General features: G+C 38.2%; 1 protein-coding gene and 1 long non-coding RNA gene across 2 annotated transcripts; one reads left to right on the top strand and one right to left on the bottom strand.

Moving 5' to 3' along the window:
* Nucleotides 1-265: 265 nt before the first annotated feature.
* Nucleotides 266-1,595, bottom strand: LOC103476839 (DNA damage-inducible transcript 4 protein-like). The gene is made up of 2 exons (XM_008429497.3): nucleotides 1,265-1,595; nucleotides 266-1,074 (listed from the first exon to the last, which is right to left on the bottom strand). Exons 1-2 carry the CDS (start codon nucleotides 1,428-1,430, stop codon nucleotides 566-568), a joined length of 675 nt encoding a protein of 224 aa, XP_008427719.2. The 5' UTR covers nucleotides 1,431-1,595; the 3' UTR covers nucleotides 266-565.
* A 1,108-nt stretch (nucleotides 1,596-2,703) lies between these two features.
* LOC145555206 (uncharacterized) lies at nucleotides 2,704-4,377 on the top strand. Its single transcript, XR_014091293.1, has 3 exons — nucleotides 2,704-3,295; nucleotides 3,598-3,745; nucleotides 3,926-4,377. It is a non-coding gene; the product is annotated as an uncharacterized LOC145555206 (long non-coding RNA).
* The last annotated feature ends 6,755 nt before the right edge of the window (nucleotides 4,378-11,132 follow it).

Raw genomic sequence — 11,132 nt, 5'->3', positions numbered from 1 at the left:
ACTCTGCAAAGTAAATATAGGGTACTAAGTGAGTTCTTAAATATAAAATGTGCTTTAGTCTTGACATTTACAGAAACCCTTTCAAAATTATATACACCAAGTGCATTTTGAAGGCTTCTGATTATTCCACCTGAAGGAAAGGAACAAAGGAGACTAGGCATTGGAAATGCCCTATTATATATTGTAGTAAATCTAGAATTAAAATTGTGTGAACAAAGAAATGAAACAAGCGTCACAGAGTAATAGAAAATTATTTATTCTCATCTACAAAACTGTTTCAGGCAGGTAATATGTAATACTAGTACATTCCCTTTAAAAAGTGGAAATTATATGAATGTGGATTCATATAAAAGAAAAAGGACTTTTGTTCAGACACCTGCAATCAGGTGAGTAGCTGCCATGAGATAGTTTGGGCCTTTGATTTACCACATATTACAACTGTTTTAGGACCTTGATGTCAGTGCAATTAAAGTTTTTTTTTGTTTTGTTTTTTTAAGTGAATCTGCAGTAAAAGTTAATTAAAAACAGTTCAGTGTGTCTAGAAAGGCACATTGGTGCTCTTGGGTTAGCAGCATTCTTCAATCAGCAGTGCTCCTGAGCTGTACAGTTTTCTCTTGATGGCCCTGAAACTCCTGCTCAGCCTCAGGGTTTTGTGGTGCCTCGGAGACATTGCAGACGGAGGCTTTCCGCTTTTGAAGAGCTTCTGGACCCTGCGCCACAGTCCTCCGGACTCGAGCCTCAGAACCAGGGTCACGTGGAAGGTCGGGACCAGGCCTGCATCTACTGCTATTTGATCCACAGTGCACAACAACCCCTGACCCCCCCTTTCCACGCACAGGTCGATCACGGCCCCCCTCAGCCCGCAGGGCTCGTTGACGGCCAGATGGAGCAGCTCTCGGCTGATGTTGTACAGTAGACGGTCAGGTAGGATGAGTTTGGAGCAGCACAGGATGGGTGACGCATTGTTAAGGCTTTGTGTGATTGTGCCCACCACCTCTGCAGCCAAGGTCTCCTCGAGGGGGTAACAGAAGAAGCTACTGTCGGACTCCGACAGGGATAGGTCCGCCACAGATCCTGGAACAAAGATAGAAATAGATTAGAGCAACTTTATTTTTTTACTGACCCCAAGGAGCAATTTGCTTTGCATGTAGATATGCAGAATAGTTCAAGTCTGAACTGAAAAAAATTAAAAGATGCAAAAGGGTTTTATTTTGCTGCTATTGTGTTTTTCCTGAAAATAATAAAGAAAACTAAACACACTCACCGGTTTCACTCCTGCAGGACTGATCTGCTGAGGGCCTCTGATTGAGCCCCTTCAGCTCAGTCAGCTTCTGCAGCAGGTTGCTCCAGGACAGCCTCTGGGAGCTCCTGCCCTCCGCTGGGGACGGAGGAAAACTGCCATCGAGAGATTGGTTGCAAGAAAAAGACATTTATAAAACAAATGCCTTATTTCCAAAAGAACAAGGTGGGGTGGGGCGGGAGTGCGGCGCTTTGATTGCACACAAGAGCAAAAACAAAAAAAGAAAGGTAGCTGTCACAGTTGGTCCTTCTGCTCTTGAGCCGGATCAGCTGCAAATCACACTCTCTAACAATGGGGGTAAAGCCTTAAATACCTACGCACGCTAGCCCCGCCCATCTGATTTCTCAGCCAATGAGGTTTTAGCTCACGTCCTTCGCGCAGTATCCTGCCTGGTTATCCCTTTGATGGGGTGAGACACCCTCCCCCACGGCTGAGAGAGGCAAGCGACCACCCCCTCAAATCTCATAAGTTTTAACTCTTAATCATTGTGTAGGAGGACATTAATCCGTCCTAGAAGGCGAATTTACAGACGCTGCCTAGTGCAAATCTTGCAACACTGAAATCCTGTCACCACAGGAGAGCTGAGCTAGAAAAATGCAGCTGATGAATCAATTGGGGATAGTTGAGCGAGGCACGGATTGCACGTAGAGAACGTCTTTTTGTTAATGGAAAAAAGGAGGGGGGCTCCGCCTCTCAACTGACAAATGTTAACCTTAAAGAAGCTCAGCTGCACGTTTACAAACGGCTCTGAAGTAAACAAGGAGCCTTACGGTGAATCTACACTAAAGTCTAAAGCGACTGCAGGGATAGATTATTCCAGAATATGGCAGAAAGTACAAATCTTTCCAGAAGACAAGTATTTCAGTCTTCATGGTTTTCTCATCCGGATGCATTGTTTTATTTTGGTTTAAACATAAATGAAAATGTGGGAAAACATTTCATCTCAGAGAGCCTTTCTAATCCAAACAGCCAAACTTTATGAGTAACTTCTCTGGTTCATGTCATTTAGCACGAACTTCCACTCAAATCATCCAAGAAAATAAGACTCAGTCACTTCTGTTTGGATAGTTGTCTCCTCCAGCTGTTTACATGGGTTTCCCTTCTGCTTTCATGGGAATTGCTTAAATCTTTGCACACTTACTGCATTGCAGAAGAATATGTTGGGTGCTGTAAAAAATGTTTCTGCTCACTGATTTATTCCTGTGTTGCTCTTACGTTGTTTCAGAGTGGCAAACAGCTCTCTGTCTCAAACAAAGATAAACTTAGAAAATACAACATTCTCTTTTCTATCCCAGGTGAAAAAAAAAGTCTACTTTAGTATAGGTCAAACATACTTGAATTTGTGAAGGTACACTTTAAGTATACTAAATATTAAGTGTACTACCTATAAGTATATCTGAAGTATACTAAAAATACACTTGTACCAATTTCGAAAGTAGAACTTTAAACACACTCAAACATAATTGTACCAAAATACACTTTTAATATATTAAATAAAAGTATACTTTAAGTGAACAAAATATGAATGAATATGTATGATTTTTTTAAGTGCCTTAATAATCTTTTATTTATTAAAATTGCATACAACAAAAAAATATATTATCATGATGTAATTTTTAAAAAAAAGTATCCAATCAATTTTCAGATGTGTGATGTAAAACCTTATAATCAACGGCATTAGGTCCAATTCACACTCCAGACCAGATGGTGGCGGTATTTCACACTTTCATTTATTTAAAAAAACGCCACAAAGAGAAGAAAAAACTTGAAGCAGGGAAGATAACAGACGCTGTTCAAATTCGCCATTTTTTCTCGCATAATACCTTAAAAGTAGAGAGGACCTTGATAATAGTTATTAATTTTGGTAAATTCAAGCTGGTGACGTCCTAGTCCGAGTTAGACGACAACACAACGGGACAACAACTGATGGAAATGAAATGTGGGTCACAAAAGGAGCCCGAAGGGATGAAGGCTGCTAAGTGTTGCTAGCTGGTGGTAAGTTTGCTTATTAATTATCTTCATTTAATTATAAACAGTGCAGTAAAGATATATAACTTACGTTGGTTTCTTAAATAATTATTTTATCAATTTTATTGTGACTTGTATGATTATTACTATAGTAATCATTCAGCTTCATGTTATAACTGCATGGATGTTGTTTGTTGCGACTTATACTTTAATTCATAAACTAACCTGGTTTTAATTAAGCTCCATAAGACAGAGAGACTTTGATATTGTGAGGTGGTTGTTGTTCTAACTCGTTCATCAATGATTTTATCTTCAACATATGTTTGCAGTCTAACTATGCAAATGAAGATGAAAGAGGAAGCCAGAGAAATTGGGTGTTAGGAAACCTAAAGTCTTTCCTGTCTCAGAAGAGGCTCTGACTCCACCAGATCAACAACACGAAGCTCTGAGGATGAACCTCCACATCGTCTTCATGATGTAAGTTTGTTTTTTCAATGAGGAGCTAGCTACATTTTCAACAACAAAAACTGCTGTGTTACCAACACTAAGTGCTTAATAAACATGATTTGATTTAAAGATAACTGGAAAGAATTTTTCTCTTCTTGTTAATCTAACATTTATCTTTCTTTTTTTTTTTTATTTGTTGTTGACTTTCAGGGCCCTGTGATGGACTGGTGGTGACCTGTCCAGGGTGAACCCTGCCTCTCATCTGATGGCTGCTGGAGATGGACACCACCAGCCCCCCTCACCACCCTGCAAGGATCAGTGTGTTCAGATCATGGATGGAAAGATTTTAAGGTAGTTTGTCTCCTTAAGTCCACACTTAAAACAGCTTCATAGTTAATGCCAACATCAACTGACTCTATGACATTGCTGACTATTTTTTTTCTACTTCTAACATAAACAGGCAAAGAAATGTTTTTCCACCCCAGGCATCCAGTCCCAATCATCATCAGTTCTTATGATGTCACATACATGGCGAGTCCACAAAGTCTTAAAATTGTAGGTATTATTTTTTTATTTGCCATTTTTCTGTTCTCTTTAAATACAAATGCTTTCTCTGTTTAAGTGTTCTATTGTTCTTTTTTGTTGGATTCTGTAAGATGCAGTGAATGTTCTGTCGTTGATCCTCACTTTCATGTTTTATTGTCACTTAAATTTTCATGTTCATGTGTTCACTTTTGATGTGTAAACTGATAATTTATGTAAAGTTCATAAAGTTGTGGGTAAAATTGGACAATTTTAAAATGTTGGTAATAAAACAAAATATTTTAATTACCTTGGGCATCTTGTGTAATTAATCTTTCCATGGAATTTTAGCCTAAAACAATGTAAGTACTGCAGTGTAGTTATGCATGTCATGTACAAAATAGGTACGTAAGAATAAAGACTTTCACGAGTAATTAAAATTGTAGTTTATTATCAATAGCAGGAAATCAAAAATAAAAATTAAGTGTAATTTAAATGCATTACTAATATATTAATAGTATATTTAAAATATATTTGAAGTTTATGAAATATATATTTTTAATATAATTCTGAGACAGAATTATTACACTCAAAATATAATAATTATATCAAAGTACAATAATAAAGCTCTGAAATATATTTAAAAAGTAAGTAAGTACACTCTAAGTACACTTGAAGTTGTTCCAAAAAAGTACGTATAGTATACTAAAATATACTATTAGTTGTAATTTAATACTATTTAAATACTACTAATGTATACTAAGCACAAAATTGGTTGTTCCAAAATAGTACAGTTTAAGTATGTCAAAATTTAGTATGCTAAAGTATACTTTTTTTCCACCTGGGATGGTAGTTTAAAAACAACATGGGGCTCCTTTTTTCTTATCAGCCAGAAATGTAGGTTGGCCTCCAGCTCCTGAGATGGTTACCGTTGTTTCAATGTTTGATCCATAATCAATGTGGTTCACTGGAGTACTAACGTCTTAAAACAGGATCCAAAGTGTGGCCTGGGGACCATTTGTGGCCCCTGGATGTGTTTGATCTCCGACTGCAATTCAAAAATTATGCAAATCTGGTCTCCCAAGTACATGAGGTTGATGCAGTTATGATATTTTGGTGACACGGGGTGTGCAGAAGACTGACATGACACTGTCATAAACACAACATGGCACCTGTTATGAACATGAAGGAGTCTTTATGAATGTTTATGACAGTTGTCATGAAGTGTCATTCGGTAAATTATGACGCTTTTAATGCAAAGTTGCTCTAAAAGTTGCATTGAAAGTCCATTAAAAGTGCCAGCTTTGCATTAAAGTGTCATTATTTACAAAATGATACAAAGTTGGAACTTCTAATGAGATTTTAATGCAACGTTTAAAGCAACTTTGCATTAAAAGTGACATCACACTTCGTGACAACACTCAGACATTCGTAAAGACTCCTTCATGTTTATGACAGTGTCATGTCAGTCTTATGCATACCCTGTCAAATAAAATGTTACAGATTTTTTTTATTTTAATTATGGCAAAATATTATATACAAATGTAAATGTATTATGCAAAATGTACTTTTTGGAGCTTAATATCACGTTAAAATATTTTTTCCTTATCAAAAACATACTGGGACTGTTGCCTTGGTTCTTAGATGCATATTTGAGGAATCTCCTGTGGTAGCCATTCGGGGTGCCTAAACGCTTGCTCCTCCTTGGACCTGTGGCCTCCAGTTGTGCTTCCGCCTCATAGAGCACCCCGTCTCCTGCGCATCCCTCCCGCTAGAGGCAGCAGTAATTAGCAAACACCTGGTGGAACTGTGCGAATGCTGAGCTCATCAGACAAACTCATTTTCAGTCTAATGCCCCTAAAATCAGCTGTAAATGGCATAATGAAAAGCAGTGTTGTTGTACTGAAGGAGGGTCAGAAAAGAGCAGGAGCCTCTTAAAGAGACAGGGGCGTAAAATTTGAAATTCAAATTTCTTTTTAAGTTTTGTTTGATAAACGCGGGATTTTTATGCCAACCTGGTAACGTAGTTAACTCACTGTTAATTGATTGCATTATAATCTCAAAGAAAGTGTGACCAAAATACTTTTCTTTTTGTCGAGAACAGACTGAATTGTTTTCTGCTTTGTTCAAGCGAGTTCAAGGAATTTGCAAACTAGAGACCTTTCTTCTAATAAGGCAGACAAGCAAATCTCTGTAGACATGTACACACACATTTCCTGATAAAAAATCAGGCAATTAAAAATTGCATGCATGTTTTATGGCAAAACTTGGGGGGATCACAATATAGTTATGTGATTACATTTTTTTTTATCTCAGAAGCAACAATTTTGTAAAATAATATTAATTAAACACAGTGGAAGATAAATAAAAACACTTGTGTTTTAAAACAAGTATCCTTTATTATCTTAGATGGGATGGTTGAAGTGGCAAATTTACCACACGGTGGCGCTAAAGTGCTAGCGGATGACGCTTAGAGCACCTTGTTGTGACTGCATGTGTTTTGATTTGAGTAGCTGAGATCATGATCAGGATATAACCCCGGTTTATCATCCAATTTATATGTTTAGTTAAGGTCAGACCTTGTTATCATTTTACACTTCTTATCTTTGTTTACGTTCATTCTGTTACGAGAGAAAAAAAATGTAAACGTGAAAAGGGAGAGACTGTTTTACAAATCATATTAGCCTTGGAGAGCTGTTGGTCAGGGCAGCCTGAGCTGATGTAATTTATGTGCGCTGGATCTCCGGCTAAATGGTTATGTATAAAGACAATTTCTACTAAACAGTTATTTACTCAAACCTGAGTGTAACAAAGAAATAAATGTCATTTTCAGACCACATATCTGCTTCCTTTTCAACCATTGTTTAAAAAAGCCAGCATTCATTCAGATTTCCAGTGGTTTTCATGTGTCTTTTGATGGTTGTGAGTATAGCAATAACATGGTTCTGTAGTAATAAGGGGATTATTTAAACAAATATGACAGTGAAGCTTTCTGTCTCCTTGTCAAATACCTCATCTTGTAAGCATGTCATTTTTCTGTCATACGATTCTCGTTCGTCATCGGATCCTTCAACGCTGGATTCAAGACTCTCGGTACCTTCATGAGTCTGCATCACCCGAAGCTGCAGCTCCAACAGAATTACATGTAGGTTTTGATTTATTGCTGGAGGAAGCAGAAAGAGAGCAACTCTCTCAGGGGAGGCCAAACTCCGATGTGTGGCAATTTTTGCTGAGGTATGCTCTTCTTTATCAGAGCCCTATCATTTTTACAAGCCATTTTCAAACGGGCTTTACTCCAGATATTAGCCCGTTTCTTTTTCCTATATCACAATGATTAAAATTTTAAGCTATAAGCTCAAATTTAAAGATTTTCACAATACTATAACAGTTGTATTTTGAAAGTGCCAACAAAAAGTATTCACCACCTTATGTTTCGCCTTTTTCATTGCTTTCACAAATGAGTCAAACAAAATTACCAAAAAAAACAAGCCCTCTTATGTTAAAGTAAAAAAGTTCTACAAAACAATGACCCTTAAATACAAACATATTACATAAGATAAACGCTTGCATAAATATTTATCCCATTTAAAGTGACTGACCTATTTCAACAGACAATCCCAATGAGTGGAATGGAGATCACCTGAGTGCAGTGACTGTGATTGTGGTACAAAGACAAGAAACAGCATGAAGACAAAAGAACGCTCCAAGCAAATCAGAGGAAACATGAAGCATAAATTAAGGGACGGAAACAAAAGATCTCCAAGGCAATGAACATGGAGTTCAGTTAAATCATCATAAAGAAATAGAAGCAATATGGCACAGGTGTAAATCCACTTAGATTAGGCTGTCCTCACAAACTTAGTGCCGGTGCAAGAAGGAGACCAGTGTGCGAGGCCACCGGGACACCGATGACTTCAGCAGCTGTTGCTACTTCACAAGGCAAAACCTTATGGGAAAGTGACGATGCTGTAGCCACCGTTGAACCTAATCCAGAGCGTTATTTCATAGGGGTGACCACTAAAACATCTGATAGCTCATGGTAGCTACAAATATTCATAGATGAAGAGGAACAATCAGTAAAATTAAATGTTTTAACAATGCAGACTTTGTAAAAGAGTTTAAAAAAATACATTAGAAGTCCTGTATGCACTTTGCAAACTCATGAGGAGGACAAAGTGAACAAGAAGATGTTCTGGTCTGATAAGACCTAAATAGATGTTTTTATCTTAAATGCAACTTTATATGTTTAGGAAAACTGACCCTCTGAACTTACCATCCCCGTGGTCACGTATGATAGTGGCTGCATAATGCTGTGTAAATTACTTTTTTCAGCTGAGACTCAGTGCTTAACACAGTGTTATGATGAGCCATTGTCTTTTCACTACAGCAACATCAACAGGAACATTTTTAAATTAAAGGTTTGGTCATATTTTCTACCAGTGTGTCATCATAATCCCATAGGAGTTGTATTCGTAGCATTTGTACTGCCACTTCTCTGAACAAGTTTCATTAATAATACAAGCCAAAATCCTGCTGGCACATCGGCTGGAGTAAGAGTCCTTACATACCCTCTACTGGGTAACTAAACATCACTACCAAGAAAAGGAATCCTATAATAATTACAAAGTATTCACATATCTGTCTGTCCTTAAGTGAACTACTATCTCCCAGTTTAGAAATATTTATTCAGTAGTGGTGCAATGACTGCTTCCCTCCCCCCCCACTCTCTTTAGCAGCCATGTGCAAATGTAACAAAAACCAGCACAGCATAAATTCATACTAATGTGTAATCAATGTCATATCAATTTAGAACATGTTCTTATACTGATAGGAATTCAAATGGCAAAGTGTCTGGAAAAACACTTATCCACGTCTAGTTCTTTGACAAACTAGACTTTAATGGTCAATCTGATTTTGTTGGGTCTCACAAAAATTTAAGAGGAAAATTTCCTTCGCATTTATATGATTTCTATGCAAACTTCTCAGGGTAAACGGGGGTGAGGATCCAAGTTTGCTCCTTCACGTCTGTCACCTCAAGTTTGACTGGAAGCATCAGTAACATATTGCTTGGATATGAGAATCCCCGCAAACAGGCAGAAAAAAATAAGTTAACTTTATGTTTTTCTTTCTCTGTCAAAACACTACAAAACCCAAAGTATCAGCCTGTTCCTCTGAGAAAAAAAAGGAGAAAACAGTATGGTTTATTTTGCAGGACTAGAAAGGCATGCAGTGCTGACGGAAACCAAATAGAGGATTTTCCCAAAATAGCTTCACTGGACAATCAGGCTGGAAACATTCAGCTTGGTGAAGGTTTGGTGAACTGACTGATAACCGGGTTAGGATGGTCAGTCTCTCACCCTTCTGGAAATCAGAGCCACTCCCAGAATGAACACCATTCTGAGGTGAGCACAATACCAGGTATAAAACTCCTGCAGCCCCTTAAATGACCCAATCCTCAATAAAAAGAAGAAGGAGACAATTTTCAAAAAATACCCCAGAAATGTCTCAACAGCTCTTACAGAAATAGTGCTTAGCAAAAACATTCAAACATAAAGACTCACTGCAGTAACAGTCAAGCATGAAGATTAAAAATCATTGCAGGTTCACAAGATTAGATAAAAAAAAACTCCATTCATTTAAAATAAATAGATAAACCTACAGATAGTCTTAGAATAATTTCACTCTGAAGGGATAAGAGTTATTGTACCGCAGAAAGTGGAAAACCAGAGATAACCCTCTAATGCATTGCTGCCACGGCAATAAGGCAATTTTGCCAACCTCTGGTACGGCACAGGTCGGAAAAATAGTTTACCGAACTGCACTGACTCGCACCGTACCACTCAGTGGCAATGAGGCGAATGCATGACCCGATGAGAACTTTGGTGATGAACTGTGGCACATTTTGAGGGACATTATCAGATAAGACACCTGAACTATCAGTGGTAAAGACATCACACTTAGTTCTGTTAACCAAGCTGCAGACAGTTTCTGTCAAACAAAACCTGCACTGCAACACTTGTAGAGATTATTTTGTTTTGTTGGACATTACATAAAAACCGCCCATGGGTCTGATCCTTTAAAATTACTGTGTTTATAACGCTTTATGAATGAGATGGGAATTGTTGCCGTGCCCTCTGTTGTTCCTTTTCTGTTGCGAAAACATGACCAAACTAGGACTTCATTTAACCCCCAAATGTTTTTCTTTGACTGATCATTTTTAAATAAAATCTCTGGGAGCAAAGCAGGTTGCAGCTGCTGCAGAGGTAGCCCTAAATAGGTCAGAGGAAGACCACACGTTGACTTCCTTTCTCGAAAGGAAAGCTCCAAATAACTGCTTTATGGTATCCAACATGAATATTTCATTTCCCACCTGACCATGCAGCATGACTAATGAGCATGCACGTGTAAGACTTTTACATCTATTAAAGTGCCTGCACAAAGACAAGCTCAATTGGGTCCAGAAGGTAATCTTGTCATTGTTGCTTGTGCTGCATAAACATATACATGCTTAGCTCAAACATCTTCTTGTCTCCTTATCTTTCCTCGAACTTGATCAAGTCGAGCCAAAAGATTAGATGACCCCTTGTTGGGCGCTTGCCCTCATTAGGACAAGCTCGAGGCACTCCACTGGGGATCAAATGGCATCAGTTAATCCGACGTTTCAGTAACAGGCTTGTTGTTTGGTGGGGCTCTCCAGGGACGAACACAGAGCGAGCTGACACGGTGCAGTAAGACCCATGGCGCAAGAAATCACTTTCAAAAGAATGCATCTGGCCAAAGGGGTAAACCACAGTTCGAAACAAAATCTGCTGGTGTTGAGGGTCAACTTCCGAGTGGGCAGGTGTGAAACCTCATGCAAACTCTGGTGATGCAGAGCAAACAAGCTAGCTCTCAT

Source organism: Poecilia reticulata, chromosome 15, assembly GCF_904066995.2.
Source record: "Poecilia reticulata chromosome 15, P_reticulata-male-v2, whole genome shotgun sequence".
Lineage (NCBI taxonomy): Eukaryota > Metazoa > Chordata > Actinopteri > Cyprinodontiformes > Poeciliidae > Poecilia > Poecilia reticulata.
The sequence above is the reverse complement of the archived record's forward strand: the minus strand, read 5'-3'. Positions and strand labels throughout refer to the sequence as shown.

What these genes read in the sequence shown, in the direction of transcription:
- LOC103476839 (XM_008429497.3), bottom strand. Translation starts at nt 1,430, where the DNA reads ATGTCTTTTTCTTGCAACCAATCTCTCGATGGCAGTTTTCCTCCGTCC. An exon ending in GTCCTGCAGGAGTGAAACCG is followed by an intron (nt 1,075 to 1,264) that starts GTGAGTGTGTTT and finishes TCTTTGTTCCAG; the next exon opens with GATCTGTGGCGGACCTATCC.